At 43.8% G+C, this 17,894-nt stretch overlaps 1 protein-coding gene across 5 annotated transcripts in view; it reads left to right on the top strand.

Annotated features, from left to right (window-relative positions):
* The first annotated feature begins 2,642 nt into the window (after positions 1 to 2,642).
* TRMT61B (tRNA methyltransferase 61B) overlaps positions 2,643 to 17,894 on the top strand; it is a 21,780-nt gene continuing 6,528 nt past the window's right edge. For 4 of the 5 annotated variants that reach the window (XM_023217276.1, XM_023217274.1, XM_023217275.1 and 1 more), the window contains exons 1-3: positions 2,643 to 3,378; positions 8,239 to 8,341; positions 12,026 to 12,216. In XM_023217276.1, coding sequence (XP_023073044.1) covers positions 2,680 to 3,378; positions 8,239 to 8,341; positions 12,026 to 12,216 — 993 coding nt within the window. In that variant the 5' untranslated portion in view covers positions 2,643 to 2,679. The remainder of the gene's footprint in view (positions 3,379 to 8,238; positions 8,342 to 12,025; positions 12,217 to 17,894) is intronic. The other variant, XM_023217277.1, reaches the window with a different exon arrangement.

Here is a 17,894-nt window from a genome sequence, read left to right as displayed (position 1 = left end):
GTTGGGGTGTGGAGAGAGCAGTTTCTTTATTCATTTTTAGAATTAGAAGGGAGAAATCTGGCCAGGTGTGGTGACTGATGGCTGTTAATTCCAGTACTTTGGGAGGCTGAGGTGGGTGGATCACCTGAGGTCAAGAGTTGGAGACCAGCCTGGCCAACATGGTGAAACCCTATCTACTAAAAATACAAAAATTAGCTGGGTATGATGGTGCATGCCTGTAATCCCAGCTATTTGGGAGGCTAAGGCAGGAGAATTGCTTGAACCTGGGAGGCTGACATTGCAGTGAGCCGAAATCATGCCACTGCACTCCAGCCTGGGCAAGAGTGAGACTCTGTCTCAAAAAGAAAAAAAGGAAAAAAAAGAAGGGAGAAATCCTGTTGATAGAGTTTATGATGGCTGATGTCCTAGAAAGTACCGATTAGAAAGTATTAATGTATGTCTTAGAAAGTAATAATGGCCGGGCACGGTGGCTCATGCCTGTAATCCCAGCACATTGGGAGGCTGAGGTGGGGGGATCACAAGGTCAGGAGTTCAAGACCAGCCTGGCAACATGGCAAAACCCCATCTCTACTAAAAACACAAAAATTAGGCCGGCCTGGTGGCAGGTACCTGTAATCCCAGCTACTCAAGAGGCTGAGGCAGGAGAATCACTTGAACCTGGAAGGCAGAAGTTGCAGTGAGCCAAGATCATGTCATTGCACTCCAGCCTGGGCAACAAGAGCAAGATTTCATCTTAAAAAAAAAAAAAAAACAGAATTCACATTGACTTCACAGTCCTTTGAATATACTTGAACTTTAAGTTCAACTCTACTGGTGACCAGTCTTTCCAAACGGGGTTACAGTACAAAGAGCATGGGCTGCTGAACCAGACTGACCAAATGGGAAACTCTGCCATGCTACTTGTCAGCTATGCTTCTTGACCAACTTATTATGTTGCACAGGTGGGTCTTGAACTCCTGTGCTCAAGCAATCCTCCAGCCTGGGCCTCCCAAAGTGTTGGGGTTACAGGTGTGAGCCACCATGCCTGGTTTCCCCAAATTATTTAATCTCCCTGGGCCAGTTCTTTTACTCATAAAATGGATTTGTTTCTAACACAGAATTGTTGTAAACTTAAATGACTGTCTAGCATGCCTCGTATTGCCAGACTCTCAGTAAACTTTTACCCAGTCAACTAATGTCCAGCAAAGAGGCTAGCGATTTTTCCTTTTTTTCTTTTTCTTTCCTTTTTTTTTTTTTTTTTTTCCGAGACAGAGTTTTGCCGTGTGGCATGGGCTGGAATGCAGTGGTAGTTCGATCTTGGCTCACCTCAACCTCCGCCTCCTGGGTTCAAGCTATTCTCGTGCCTCAGCCTCCCTCATATCTGGTATTACAGGCGTGCACCATCGCGCCCGACTAATTTTTTTTCCCGAGAGGAGTTTTGCTCTGTCGCCCAGGCTGGAGTGCATTGCCGCGATCTCAGCTCACTGCAACCTCTGCCTCCCAGGTTCAAGAGATTCTCCTGCCTCAGCCTCCCGAGTAGCTGGGATTACAGGTGCGTGCCACCACGCCCAGCGAATTTTTGTATTTTTAGTAGAGACGGGGTTTCACCGTGTTGACCAGGCTGGTCCCGAACTCCTGACTTCAAATGAGCCGCTCGCCTCGGCTTCCCAAAATGCGGGGAGGCTAGTGATACTTAACGTTAAATAACTTTGGCCTCCAAAGATACCCGTTTCCATTTTAAGACACTTCTATTTAGTTTTGGGAGGGTAAACTAGTTATATTTTAATAATGAAAACATCTGTTACATAAGCACATAGTGAGTACTCTAATAGACCTTCTTCTCGGACTCTCTGGGCGTGAGGGGTGGGTGAGGGGACCGGCAGGCTGTCACAGCCCCTTCAAAAGGGACTTGGGGCTGGGAGATGTCGCAGTCAACTGGGAAAGAACCAATCAGCAAGTAGAGCGTCCCACGCCGTTTGTCAAACGCATCTCCGGATTAGCTCTACTCATACATCTTGGGGGTGACTAGGTGATGTCCGTGTTCAAGACACCAGCGTGCTAAGCCTGGCATTTCAGTTTGCACAACGCTTTAAGTTTTGTCTCAATCTTCCTGTCCGCGAGCGAACCTGGAGGACGTCTGTTAGCGGTAAATTGATTGATTGATTGATTTTGAGACGGAGTTTCGCTCTTGTTGCCCGGGCTGGAGTCCAACTGCGCGATCTCGGCTCACCGCAACCTCCGCCTCCCAGGTTCTTCCCAGGTTCAAGCGATTCTCCTGCCTCGGCCTCCCTAGTAGCTGGGATTACAGGCATGTGCCACCACGCCTGCCTAATTTTATATTTTTAGTAGAGACGTGGTTTCTTCAGTTGGTCAGACTGGTCTCGAACTCCCGACCTCAGATGATCCGCCCGCCTTGGCCTCCCAAAGTGCTGGGATTACAGGCTTGAGCCACCGCGCCCGGCCAGCGGTAAATTCTTTACCCACATTCCGAAAAGGAAAACGGGCACCCGCGCGCGAGGACATACTCCTTGATGGTCACTCAACCAGGACGCCGCTGCTCCGGCGCCCCTGCTTGACGTAGCGCACCACCCCCTCTCCGACGCAGGCGCCGTCGGGCTGTGCGCCATGCGCGCGACAGGGAAAGGAGGGGTCGCGCTAGGGCTGCGTCACTCGTCTGCGACGGCGCCTGCGCGAAACACTATGCTGATGGCAAGGTGCAGCGGTCCTGTCTTGCTATTCCTGCGGCAGGGACTCGGAACCAGTTCATTCCTGCGCGGCCTAGGGCAAGAGCCCTTCGAAGGAGCTCGGTCACTGTGTTGCAGGTCCTCTCCTAGAGACCTGCGAGACGGAGAAAGAGAGCACGAGGCGGCACAAAGGAAAGCCCCAGGAGCAGAGTCTTGCCCTTCTCTCCCTCTGAGCATCTCGGACGTTGGGACCGGATGTCTTTCGTCACTGGAAAACTTCAGACTGCCTACTCCGCGGGAAGAGTCATCCCCTCGAGAGCGCGAGGACTCGAGTGGAGACCAGGGCCGGTGCGGTCCGGCACACCAGGTATCCGAGGATCCTTCGATGCTCTCGCAGGCCCAGTCTGCTACCGAGATCGAAGAGCCTCACGTCTCCCCTTCTTGTTCAACTTCCAGAGAGAGACCCTTTCAGGTTGGGGAACTGATTTTAGCTGAGACTGAGAAGAGAGAAACACAATTTAGGAAATTATTTAGATTGAACAAAGTCGGACTCTTAAATAGTAACTGGGGGGCAGTCCCGTTCAGCAAGATCGTGGGCAAGTTCCCCGGCCAGATACTGAGGAGTTCCTTGGGTAAGCATTTCACGCTGAGGAGGCCAGCATTGGAAGACTATGTATTATTGATGAAAAGAGGGACTGCCATAACATTCCCAAAGGTAATGTGATGGAGATAAGGTGTGTGTTGGTTCCAGGAGGAGCAAAGACAGATGCAGTACTCAGTCCTGATTAATGTACTCAAAGCGTATCTCAGACGTTTGAATTTTTTATTGTACTCAGGCTTTTAAGATAAACCAATGGATATAACTTTTATATATCATAATGAATGTTAGCATTAGGAAACGCCCAGGTTTTAATTTTAACTTGGGAGTCTGGATTCCCTTATTTGTAAAATGTGGATAATATCTCAACTTTCTGTTAGGGTGATGTGAATTCATTAGGTACATAATAAGTACTAATTTTGTTCCCCATTAGTCTTAAGTTTACAACTTCAGGACTCAAGAGAATGTTGAACTCTTAGGGAACAATTTTTTAGTACTACTATGATGATATTTTAATAATATTTAATAATCATGTTACAAGAGTATATTTTATCAACAGCAGATACATTACGGTGCTTTTTCCTTTAGGGAAGAAATAGAGTTTTATGTTAAAATAGCTAACATTCAACACCAAACATAAAATAACTATTCTTTATTAAAAAGTTAACTGCCTAAAGCCTAGTTTCAGTTTTTTTTTTTTTTTTTCCTTTCTTGAGACAGGTTCTCACCGTGTCATCCAGGCTGGAGTGAAGTGTCGCGATCTTGGCTCACTGCAACCTCTGCCTCCCAGGTTCAAGCGATTCTCCCACCACAGCCTCCTGAGTACCTGGGACTACAGGCATGCGCCACCACCCCAGGCTAATATTTGTAGAGACCAGGGAGGGGCGGGGGGCGGCGGGGGTTTCACCTTGTTGCCCAGGCTGGTCTTCAACTCCTGGCTGCAAGTGATCCGCCCACCTCTGCCTCCCAGTGCTGGGATTACAGGCGGGAGCCCCTGCGCCCAACCCTAGTTTGAAGTTTATGCTAATCATCTATTGCTAGCAGATTATTTCAATCCTTAGTCACAGTCACAGTCCTTGAGTAGAATGTTCCTGTGTAACACAACTCCTCCTTTCTCCAGATCAGGATTCATTCATTATTTATTCAGCAAATAATTGACTGCCTTCCATACTCAATGCACTATTTAGGGAACTATAGTGTTGAACTGCAGTCCTCACTCTCAACATAGACCTTACATTCTAGAAGGGGTGACAAAGAACAAACAAGTAAATGAAAGAATAAGGTCATTTCCAGTAGTATTAAGTGTCATGAAGACAAATATATTAACAATGACATTGTTTGGGGTGACCTGGGGTATGAGCATACTTTATGTCAAGTGAGTAGAGATGGTCTCCAAGGAGGTACACTTGATAGGAAACCTAAATAAGGAAGAGCTTGCCTTGTAAAGATCTAGGACGAGAATTGTTCTTGCAAAGGGAGGAATACTGCAGAGTTTCTGTTGTGGCCTCTGGGTCAGATGAGGGTCCCTGTATGAGGTGTGGTTTGAGTATTTTATTCCATTTGTAGTGAAGGACCATTAGAAGTTTCTGAGTAGGAATCCAGTCTGTATTATTTATTTATTTATTTATTTATTTATTTATTTTTTGAGACGGAGTCTCACTCTGTCGCCCAGGCTGGAGTGCAGTGGCCGGATCTCAGCTCACTGCAAGCTCTGCCTCCCGGGTTCCCGCCATTCTCCTGCCTCAGTCTCCCGAGTGGCTGGGACTACAGGCACCCATCACCTCGCCTGGCTAGTTTTTTGTATTTTTTAGTAGAGACGGTTTCACCGTGTTCGCCAGGATGGTCTCGATCTCCTGACCTCGTGATCCGCCCGTCTTGGCCTCCCAAAGTACTGGGATTACAGGCTTGAGCCACCGCCAGTCTGTATTTTAAACGATCTACCCAGGGACTAAGAAAACTTTCCTCAGAAGCTTAGGCTACTGAGGTATAATAAGCCTTTTTTTTAAAGACAGGGTCTTGCTATGTCACCCAGGCTAGAGTGCAGTGGCTCAATCACCTCTTACTGTAGCCTCAACCTCCCAGGCTCCAACAATTCTCACACCTCAAACTCCTGAGTAGCTGGGACCACAGGTGTACGCCACTATAGCTAATCAAAAAAAATTTTTTTTTAGAGTTGGGGTCACCCTAACTTGCCCATACTGGTCTCAAACTTCTCTAGGCTCAAGGGATCCTCCCTTGAGGGTGCCAGGATTACAGGTGAGAATGACCGCTTCTGGCCATGGTATCGTAAGGTCTTGAAGAAAACTAAAGACTTTTGTAATTTTATCTTGCTTCCCCATGTCTCCTTTCTCCCCATTAGACAAAATCAAGAAAGATTAGTTACATTTCATGAAGTTATAAATATGCATCTTTAGTGTACTTTCTGCCTTTCCATTTGTTACAGATATAAGTCACATTGTTCTACTCTAAGGAGGAATTTAAGTACTAAATTTGTTAGGTGTTGACTTCTCTTTATAGCTTCCAAGTAGTAGCTGGAGATAGTTTAACTTCAACTTTTACAACTTCGAAATGCTTGAGGGAATACCTCCACTGATGTTTAAAAACTGATCTCCCTGTTAGAATTACATGATTCCATCTTAGTATTAAAAAGTATGGCTGGAGGCTGAGTGCAGTGGCTCACGCTTGTATTCCCAGTATTTTGGGAGGCTGAGGCAGGAGGATCATATGAGCCCGGAAGTTTGAGACCAGTCAGGGCAACATAGGGAGACCTTGTCTCTACAAAAAAATAAAAAATTAGCCAGGTGTGATGGCACACACTTGTGGTCCCAGCTACACAGGAGGCTGAGATGGTAGGATTGCTTGAGCCCAGGAGTTTGAGGCTGCAGTGAGCCATGATCTTGCCACTGCACTCCAGCCTAGGGAACAGTGTAAGACCATGTCTCAGAAAAAAGGTGAGGAGGCAGGTGCAGTCACTCACACCTGTAATCTCAGTGCTTTGTGAGGCCAAGGCAGGAGGACTCCTGGAGGCTAGGGTCAAGGCTAACCTGGCCAACATAACAGGACCCCATCTTTATAAAAAATAGAAAAAATTTAGTTGGGCATGGTGGTACATGCCTGTGGTCCCAGCTACTTTGGAGGCTGAGGTGGGAGGATTGCTTGAGCCCAGAAGTTCCAGGCTGCAGTGAGCTACTGTTGCACTACTACACTCCAGTCTGAGCGACAGGGTGAGACCCTTTCACCAACAAAATTTGTTTAATAAATTAAAAAAAAAAAAAACAGTTCTTATTAATGTCATCCAGAATATTCGTGTTGTGTTAACAAAAACACTTCCAATTATATGTTTGGCAAATGGGTCCTCCAATCTATTTCTAGCATAGTCCCTTTTTTTCCTTATATAGCAGAGCTCCTCTACCCCCAGGCTGAGGACTGGTACTAGTGCATGGCCTGTAACAGGGAACCAGACCACACAGCAGGTTAGCGGTGGTAGTGAGCGTTACTGCCTGAGCTCCATCTCTTGTCAGCTCAGCCATAGCATTAGATTCTCATAGGAGTGCAAACTCTTGTGAACTGCGCATGTGCCGGATGTAGGTTGCATGCCCCTTATAAGAGACTGACTAATGCCTGATGATCTGAGGTGGGACGGTTTCATCCCAAAGCCATTACCCTCTCCCCAATCTGTAGAAAAATTGTCTTCCACGAAATGGGTCCCTGCTGCCCAGAAGGTTGGGGACCGCTGTTATACAGTATCTTAATTCTAAATTAGAAGTTCATCATTTGGTCGGGCACGTTGGCTCACGACTGTAATCCCAGCACTTTGGGAGGCTGAGGCCGGCAGATCACCTGAAATCAGGAGTTTGAGACCAGCCTGGCCAACATGGTGGAACCCCATCTCTCCTAAAAATACAAAAAAATAGCTGGGCGTGGTGGCAGGTGCCTGTAATCCCAGCTATTACAGGCACCCAGCAGGTGCCTGTAATCCCACTTTGGAAGGCTGAGGCAGGAGAATCGCTTGAACCCAGGAGGTGGAGGTTACTGTGAGCCAAGATTGCACCACTGCACACCAGCCTGGGTGACAGAGCGAGACTCTGTCCCAAAAAAAATAAATAAGTTCATCATTTTGGGCTGGGCACGGTGGTTTACGCCTGTAATCCCAGCACTTTGGGAGGCCAAGGCGAGCGGATCACCTGAGGTCAGGAGTTCGAGACCAGCCTGGCCAACATGGGGAAACCTCATCTCTACTAAAAATACAAAAATTAGCCGGGCATGGTGGCAGGCACCTGTAATCCCAGCTATTCGGGAGGCTGAGGCAGGAGAATCGCTTGAACCCAGGAGGTTACAGTGAGCCAGGATCACACCATCGTACTCCAGCCTGGAGGACAAGAGTGAGACTTCGTCTCCAAAAAAAAAAAGAAGTTCATCATTTTATGCAGAGATTATATGGTAAATTCCTAACTGGTCTTCCTGCCTCTTGATTTTTCTCCAGTAGATCCTGTATTCTTCTGCTAGATTAATCCTCATAAAATGCCATTTATATCACCTCAGTGACACACCCTGGTTGCTTATCAGGCCGAGTTCTAATGCCTCATACTGGCATTTAGTTCTCTGCCTATCTCTCCTGAGATAACAAACTGTATTTATTCTACCTCTGCTTTGTTTAAAGCTGTTTTTACCTTGTGATTGTTGCCATAAATTGTCTACTCTTTGTCTTTAAACTAGGCCATCCTACTGCTCTATGAACTTATATTGTCTGTAATTTTGGTATTATTCTTAAGTGTTGCCTTATTTTTTAACTGATTCTTGGATCTCTCTTATTTCATCAAGTGAAATATAAACTCTTTAGGCAGAGTGCCTGTAGGCAGGTCCAGAGTCTGATTCGTTTTTTCACTCCCTTCTCCATACTCGACAGTGTAAGATAAGACTAGGCGCTTAGTACATATTTATTGGTTGCTGAGTCACCCATACTGTTTTCAATCATAGGATATTAATATGATTCTCTTGATGATGGATATCAGCCCAGGTGATACTGTTTTGGAAGCTGGCTCAGGCTCTGGTGGAATGAGCTTATTTTTATCCAAAGCAGGTAAGAGATTGGATTGAGCTGGATCTCGGTAACAAAGAAAATGTTCAATTTGTTCATAATAACAGAAAGTTATGAGGATATTTGGGAAAATACCTAACGTTGAGGTAGCATTCTCCTAGAATCTGAATGTAAGCAACTATTTTTCTTTCCATTTTGTACATTTATTCCAGTCAGTCTCTTTCTAATCCTCCCTCCATTTTCTTTGCTTTGTCTTGTTTCCTTCATGCTCTCTAATGCTGCTGCTTTTTTCTTAAGTATACTTTTTATTGAAATATAACATAGCTACAGACAAGTGTGCAGATCGTAAGTGTATACCTCAGCAAATCTTTGTATAGTGACCACTCATGTACTTATTACCCAGATCAAGGTAGGGCGTGTCTCTGCCCCACAGATGCCTCCTCGTGTCCCCTCGCAGTCCTTATCATCATCACCAAAGGAAACCACTATTGTGACTTTTATCACCACTGATTAGTTTTGCCTCCTTTGAACTTATATAAATGGAATCATACAGTATGTACTCCTTTGTATCTGGCTACTCTCGTTCATCATTATGTTTGTGAGATTCACTCATTGCATACAGCAGTAGTTCTTTCATTTTAGTTGCTGTATAGTACTCTCTTAACAATTTACCCGTTTTACTGTTGATAGACATTTGAGTTGGATATTATAAACAGTGCTGCTCGGAACCTCCTTGTGTACTTGTCATGTTATTGTTGAATAATAGTGCCAGGTGAATACTTAGCCTGAGGAATATGGAAGGAGGTTGTCAGCTGCTGGGGGGAGAGTTAGACATCGTTAGGACCAAAGAATTATAGTAGGTGTTCATAAAGAAATTAATCATAGTACAGAGCTATTAAGTAAAAAGCTACATCATGAAGAATTATCTCTGTTTTTTCCAGAAAGTCTCTAAAAAATTGTCAGTTGGTAAAAGTACTGCTTGAAGGTGGGTGTCTGATCAAAAATCAAGAGATAAACATATATATTATTTCATGTTCCTACCACTTAATTTCTGGTTACTTTTATGCTAGTTGATTAGTACCCCTTTGCCTACCTAATTTCTCTGAGTGTCAGGGTTGTTTTGGGTGGTCTGACTGTCTGTACAGTGTTCTCTTCCCTACATAATGATAGACTGCTGAATAGTCACAGTACTTTCTTTGAGTAGATTTTATAAAGATTACAGATAGAAATATGCTGAAATTAAACTCACACCTTTTGTTCTTTGACCTAATGTCTTCACATATGAATATTATCTAGATTATACTAACCCAGTAAATTTGTTCTGGGCTCCTCAATCTTTTGTTTGACTTTTCTGTACATAGTTAAAGGCAGTCATTTTCTCATAATCTATGACAAATTCCTAACTGCACGCTTTCATTTGACAAAGTGGATTCATAAAAATTGGTGAGAACGGATAAGTGTCTTTATTATAGTATCAGAAGAGTGTCATGGCTTGAATAATCCTAAACTATAAATGTGCAAGAAATTATTGCTATTTACCTATGTTGTGGATATTTTTCTCCATAATTTCTTTTCCAGTTGTTTAGTTTATATTACTTTTTTTTTTTTTTTTTTTTTTTTTTTTTTTGAGGCAGAGTCTCGCTCTGTTCCCCAGGCTGGAATGCAGTGGTATGATTGTGGCTCACTACAGCCTTGACCCTCAGAGCTCAAGTGATCTTCCTGTCCCAGCCTCCCAAGTAGCTGGGACAATAGGCACATACCACCAAAGCTGGCTAATTTTTTAAATTTTTTGTAGAAACTGGGTCTCACTGTTGCCCAGGCTGGTCTTGAACTCCTGGCCTCAAGCAATCTTGCCTAAGCCTCCCAAAGTGCTGGGATTACAGGCATGGGGCACCACGCCCAGCTTATGTTACTATTAACATTAATTTTTATCTCCTGAGAACCTCATAACTTGCAGTTGGAGTTACATTTCAAAAGATACCTTGGAATTTAAACTTCTTTAGTGAACTGTAAACTGATTGATCTGGGATAATCTCCAAATGGTATCAAATCACTTCAGATAGAGGTGGGTGGAAAGTTAATTGCCTTAAGTTAAAATGTAGTACTCCTCTCTGGAATTGCAGTATTACTGTGCTAATTAGTTTAAAAGTTCTTCACACACACACACACACACACACAAATACATAATACCTTTTGTTTGTTTGTTTTTTTGGTAGAGACAGGGCTTCACCATGTTGGCCAGGCTGGTCTCAAACTCCTGATCTCAATCTGCCTGCCTTGCCCTCCCAAAGTGCTGGGATTACCTTGGCGAGCCACTGTATCAGGCCACAAATACCTTTTAAATATGTGAAAGATTCAACCTCATCCATAGTAAAAGAAATGCAAGTTAAAACTGCATTAAAAGGCTGAGCGTCATGGCTCACATTTGTAATCCCAGCACTTTGGGAGGCCGAGGCAGGCAGATTGCTCGAGCTCATGAGTTTGAGACCAGCTCGGGCAAAATGGCGAAACCCCGTCTCTACCAAAAATACAAAAAATTAGCCGGGTATAGTGGCACACATCTATCATCCCAGCTGTTCAGGAGGCTGAGGTGGGAGGATTGCTTGGGCCTGGGAGGCGGGGGGTGCAGTAAGCCATGATTGCACCACTGCACTCCAACCTAGGTGACAGAGTGAGACCCTGTCTCAAGAAAAAAAAAAAGAACCTCAAAAATCTACATTAAAAACGATAAACTCTATTCATTTTTTAGATTGACACAGATAAAAAGTTCAAAAACTTTCAGGGAGAGTATGGAGATATAGGTTTTGTTTTTTTTGAGACGCAGTCTTGTACTGTTGCTGAGGCTGGAGTGCAGTGGCGCATCTGGGCTCACTGCACCCTCCGCCTCCCGGGTTCATGCCGTCCTCCTGCCTCCTGAGTAGCTGGGACTACAGGCATGTGCCACCATGCAGGCTAATTTTTTGTATGTTTTTTTAGTAGAGATGGAGTTTCACTGTGTTAGCCAAGATGGTCTTGATCACCTGACCTCGTGATCCACCCGCCTTGGCCTCCCAAAGTGCTGGGATTACAGGTGTGAGCCACTGTGCCCTGCCTGAGATATAGGTATTCTAATACATTGCTGGTTGGCATATAAGTTGGCACCACTTATGTGGAGGACAATGTAATATTATGTGAATAAATTCATATGACCCTTGAGCCAGCAATTCCGTTTTTAGGACTTTATCCTATAGAGATATACTGATTTGATACAAAGACATAGGTATAAGAATTTTCATTGCCATATTGTTTGTATTAGCATATGACTAGAAACAAGCTAAATGTTCATCATAGCCATACACTGGAATATAATGGCTGTTAAAAAGAATGCAATTTTTTAAAAAAGAATGCAGTACATCTAGAATCACTGAAATGACATTGTTGGTAAGTAAGAAGGAAGGTACAGGACAGTGTGTATAATACACCACATTGTGTGTTAAAAACAGAGATAGATACTTGCATGCTTGTATAGGCAGTGACTATCACGGGAAAGGTAAATAGCTGGTAATGTGGTTGCCTCTGAAGAGGGAGGGAGATTAATTGGGAATCAGGGATGGGAGGAAGACTTGTAACATTGAACTATTTGAATTATTTTTTTCACCTACATGTAGTGCCTTTGCAAAATACATTTTTGACACTTTTTAATAACCTGATTAACATTGTGAAATATCAAATTATTTTTTACTTAAGTTGGATCCCAAGGACGAGTCATAAGTTTTGAGGTACGAAAAGACCACCACGATCTGGCTAAGAAGAATTACAAACACTGGCGTGATTCATGGAAATTAAGTCATGTAGAAGAGTGGCCAGACAATGTGGATTTTATTCATAAGGATATTTCAGGAGCAACCGAAGATATAAAAGCTTTAACATTTGACGCAGTAAGTTTTCTAACGTGGGTCCTGTGTTATTACTTTGACTACAGAGAAGATAGGGATCAGGCTTCTTTTGCATGGGCAAGGGTCTTCCTTCATTTGCTTCATGTCTATCTCTAGGGATGGAAAGAATATTTTCGTTTCATGCCTTTTAATCTCGTGGTGGGATTTTGGGCAGAGAGACATACTGAGTTACCGAGTTGGGTGCTGAAGTTGTCATTGAATGTGGAATGATGACTGAAAACTAGGACCAAAGACTAGTCAAGCATCATGAACCTCAGCATTTCCAGGATAAATAGTACTTTGGAAGCAGCATTGGAAGCATATTGAACCCAGCACCTAACCTGAATTTTGAGATTTGGGGGAATAAGTAGCTTCCATTTGACAGGGAATAGACAGAAGGCATCTTTAACTAGAAAGTTAAAGTCAGGATGTCAAGAGGAGTGTGTTCATTGGAGATGTCGAGGACGGAGGTGTTTATCATGAACAAAGCTCCAGAAAGTGGAGCAGAGAGATTGTAAGGAAGAGAAACACTGGGAGGTTGACTTAGGGAAAAGAAGCAGAGAAGATGAAGGTGAAAAGATAGATGACAAGAGAGGATACATTAAGCTGTGATCAAACATGGTGGAGATCTGGGACATGGAAGTATTTGCTGGCTTAAGAGTTTCAGAATTCCAGAGTAAGTTGCCCTGCCCTTGGTGATGCCACTTCACAGTTCATAGCTTCACACTGTGAACTGAGGCCTTGGTTAGGAGTCTTCCTTCCTTTCCTTAATTGGCTGCTGGAAGGATAGACTACTTTGGTGAGAAATGAAGCAAAGTTCAAAGAGGAGAGAAAATCTTCTTTTTTTTTTGGAGACAGAGTCTCATTCTGTTGCTCAGGGTGGAGTGCAGTGGTACAGTTTCAGCTTACTGCAGCCTCCGCCTCTCAGGTTCAAGCGATTCTCCTGCCTCAGCCTCCCAAATAGCTGGGATTACAGGCACATGCCACCATGCCCAGCTAATTTTTGTATTTTTAGTAGAGATGGGGTTTCACCATGTTGGCCGGGCTGGTCTCGAACTCTTAACCTTAGATGATCTGCCTGCCTCAGTCTCCCAAAGTGCTGGGATTGCAGGCATGAGCCACTGTGCCCGGCCATGAAAATGATTTTTATCAGCACTGGCTTCTAGCTCTGATATAACTAAAGCCTATAGTTTTAGTGACACAGCTTCCTGTACAGAAAGACCTCAGTTCATTTTTCTCATCTATGACTTGCTTGTTACAGCTCAATAAGGGGGAAAGGGCTCTGTTTAGGTCATCCATAGGAATGTCAAAAATACCTGGGAGATTAAATAGGTCATCAAAATTTTGTTTGATGAGCATGAAACACAACAAAGGATTTTAATGATATCATTGAAGCTTTGTAGAAACCTGCTGAACCATTCCTGATCTAAAAATAATACTCCTTTTTAGATTTATTCAGCTGAATCTCTCTTGAATAATAGTGCCAGATGATTACTCAATATGAGGGAATAGAGAAGGACAGGGGGAGGGTGTCAGGACCAAAGAATTATAGTTGGTGTTCATAAATAATTACGATACAGAACTTTTTTTTTTTTTCTTTTGTGTCGCCCATGCTGGAGTGCAGTGGCCGGATCTCAGCTCACTGCAAGCTCCACCTCCCAGGTTTATGCCATTCTCCTGCCTCAGCCTCCCGAGCAGCTGGGACTACAGGCGCCTGCCACCTCGCCCAGCTAGTCTTTTGTATTTTTTAGTAGAGACGGGGTTTCACCGTGTTAGCCAGGATGGTCTCAATCTCCTGACCTCGTGATCTGCCCGTCTCAGCCTCCCAAAGTACAGAACTATTAAATAGAAGCTAGATCATGAATAATTTCCTTTTCTTAAGAATGTTTCTAAAAATTGTACATTGGTAAGAGTACTGCTTGAGGGTTGATGTTTGATCAAAGATCAAAAGGCATATGTTAAATGTAAATTTCTGGCTGGGCACGGTGGCTCACGCCTGTAATCCCAGCACTTTGGGAGGCCGAGGCGGGCAGATCTCCTGAGGTCAGGAATTCGAGACCAGCCTGGCCAATATGGTGAAACCCCATCTCTACTAAAAATACAAAAATTAGCCAGGCGTGGTGGCAGTTGCCTGTAATCCCAGCTACTCAGGAGGCTGAGACAGGAGAAATGGTTGAACCCTGGGAGGCGGAGGTTGCAGTGAGCTGAGGTTGCACCACTGCACTCAAGCCTGGGTGACAGAGCAAGACTCCGTCTCAAAATAAGCAAACAAACAAACAAATTTCTTTTCACATTCCCACCATTTTTTTTTTCAAATTGTTGCTCCCTTTGTCTACTTAATTCTTCTCCTAGCTGCCATCTCACCTTCTGGGCCTTCCCTCTTCTAATCCATTCCCGTCATCTCTAGAGTAATTTTCCTAAAATATACTTCTGGGCTGGGTGCAGTGGCTCACGCCTATGATTCCAGCACTCTGGGAGACCTGAGGTCAGGAGTTCGAGACCAGCCTGGCCAACATGGTGAAACCCTGTCTCTGCTAAAAATACAAAATGTAGGCCGGGCTCAGTGGCTCATGCCTGTAATCCCAGCACTTTGGGAGGCCGAGGCGGGCGGATCACCTGAGGTCGGAAGTTTGAGACCAGCCCGATCAACGTGGGAGGTCAGGAATTCGAGACCAGCCTGGCCAATATGGTGAAACCCCATCTCTACTAAAAATACAAATAAAATTAGCTGGACGTGGTGCCAGCTACTCAGAAGGCTTAGGCAGGAGAAGCACTTGAACTTGGGAGTTGGAGGTTGCGGTGAGCTGAGATTGCATCATTGCACTGCAGCCTGGGCAACAAGAGTGAAACTCCATTCTAAAACAAACAAACAAACAAAACAAAACAAAGAAAGAAAAATAGAAAAATTAGCCAGGCATGGTGGTGGGTGCCTACAATCCCAGCTGCTTGGGAGGCTGAGTCAGGAGAATTGCTTGAACCTGGGAGGTGGAGGTTCCAGTGAGCCAAGATTGCGCCACTGCACTCCAGCCTGGGCGACAGAGCAAGACTCTATTTCAAAAAAGCAAAAAAGAAAAAAACAAATATATATGTGTATATATATGTATTTCTGATACTGTCATTCTCCTGCTGAAAAAACAATCCAGGGCTTTTCATTCAAAGATTTCTGGTGTCCAGAATCTGACCTGAACCTTCCTTTCTCTAGTCCTTTATGTAACCTGACTCCATACATGCCAACCAAAATGATGCTAAATGAATAAAAAAGGTGTTAAACCATAAAGAAAAACAGAAAAAAGAGCATGACTAATAAAAGAATTTTAACACATTTTGGAAACAGCTTAGCCGTCAAAAGGGAGTGGACACAATGGAATACTAACAATAAATGTACTCTAGCTACATCAATAAATCTGAAAGACTTGGTGTTTGGTGGAAAAAGCATTATAAGAGAGTATGTAAAATGACTATGTACATGGAAAATTTAAAACGACACAACATGTATTGTTTGTAGCTATTTACATATGTTGTAGAAGTATAAAATTTGGGAATGTTACCAACTTCTGGACACTGACTGTTTCTGAGGAGAGAAAAGGAAGGGAAAGGATTAGAGGGAGATAAGTTTGGGGTCCATTCAGGTTGGTCCACCGCCAGGCTCCATAATCGCCAGTGTAACCGTGGGTAAGTCACTGAATCTTTCCATGCCTCAGTCACCTCATGTATTAAACAGTAATGATAATAGTACCTATTTCATAGAGTTGTTGAGGATTAAATAAGAAAATTCATGTGAAGTACTTGGTACATAGTAAGCAATGAATAAATGTTAGTTATGATTTTCATCATTTTGATTTTCTTCCTTTCCCCTTTTCTCTGCCTGTTTAAACTCTGTTCTCCCTTCAAAGCTTAAAGGTCATCTCTTGCATGAAATATCCTGCCTCATCTAGCCAGAGGATTATTACCTTCCTCTGAATTTCTGAACCACTTTGTTTCTGGAGTCAATAAGCATTTATTAAGAACCTGCCGGCCGGGCGCAGTGGCTCAAGCCTGTAATCCCAGCACTTGGGGAGGCCGAGACGGGCGGATCACGAGGTCAGGAGATCGAGACCATCCTGGCTAACATGGTGAAACCCCGTCTCTACTAAAAAATACAAAAAACTAGCTGGGCGAGGTGGCGGGTGCCTGTAGTCCCAGCTACTCGGGAGGCTGAGGCAGGAGAATGGCGGGAACCCGGGAGGCGGAGCTTGCAGTGAGCTGAGCTCCAGCCACTACACTCCAGCCTGGGCGACAGAGCGAGACTCCGTCTCAAAAAAAGAACGACAAAAATTATACATTCAAAAGAGCTTTCAAAAACAAAAAATGAATAAGAAATATTAAAAAATTAAAAAATAATAGCTGTCGGCCAGGCATGATGGCTCATGGCAGTAATCCCAGCACTTTGGAAGGCTGAAACGGGTGGATCACTTGAGGTCAGGAGTTCGAGACCAGCCTGACCAATATAGTGAAACCCCATCTCTACTAAAAGTATGAAAATTAGCTGGGTGTGGTGATGGTGCATGCCAGTAATCCCAGCTGCTTGGGAGGCTGAGATAGGAGGATCGCTGGAACCCAGGAGGCAGAGGCTTCAGTGAGCTGAGATCGCGCCACTGCACTCTAGCCTAGGTGACAGAGCAAGACCCTGTCTCAAAAATTTAATTGGCCAGGTGCAGTGACTTGCACCTGTAATCCCAGCACTTTGGAAGGCTGAGGCGAGTGGATCATGAGGTCAGGAGTTCGAGACCAGCTTGGCCAACATGGTGAAACCCTGTCTCTACTAAAGATAAAAAAAAAAAAATTAGTTTTGCGTGGTGGTACACACCTGTAATCCCAGCTACTCGGGAGGTTGAGGCAGGAGAATCTCTGGAACCTGGGAGGCAGAGGTTGCAGTGAGCTAAGATCGCACCATTGCACCCCAACCTGGGCAACAGGGCAAGACTCCATCTCAAAAAAAAAAAAAAATTAATTAAATAAGATGAAATGAAATGGACACATAAACAGTTACTAAAAAGACTCAGAAGTATAAAACACCATGGCTGTAGAACTTGGTATGAGGAGATGAGGCTGTAAATGCAGTCATGAGGGGCTAGATAATAAAGAAAGTTGTATGTTTATCAAGCTGGATAGTATGGACATTATCTTGTAAGTAGGAGAGCAGACTGTCTAGATTTCTGTTTTAGAGTAATTCTGGAGAAAGAATGGAGGCTGGGAGTCTATGCAGAAAGGTATTATAATATTTCAACAAGATATGATGAGGTCTTGACCTAAGTCAATGTTGGTGGGATTAATTTGAGAAACACTGGAGGTAGATTTGTGAGACTTTAATTCAAACAGAAGCACCAAAACCCCAGAGTCTCAAAAGAGAATTCCAGGTGAAGAAAATGATGGCTTCTTGATTAGGCTTTGAAAAAAGAAAATGATGACTCTAAGTTTCTGGTTTGAGTAACTGGATAAATGCTGTTAACTGAGAATTGAGCATTCAGGAGGATTTGCAGTTTTTTTGGTTATCTAACTTTGATCCTTGACAATAACATAGTAAAACTACAGTCTAAGAGCCCATTTATGTCATCATGTTGACCTTTGATTGTCATGGAAATCTTCACTTGGATATTTATTTATTTATTTATTTATTTATTTATTTATTTATTTATTTATTT

Source organism: Piliocolobus tephrosceles, chromosome 15 (assembly GCF_002776525.5).
Source record: "Piliocolobus tephrosceles isolate RC106 chromosome 15, ASM277652v3, whole genome shotgun sequence".
NCBI lineage: Eukaryota > Metazoa > Chordata > Mammalia > Primates > Cercopithecidae > Piliocolobus > Piliocolobus tephrosceles.
The sequence above is the reverse complement of the archived record's forward strand: the minus strand, read 5'-3'. Positions and strand labels throughout refer to the sequence as shown.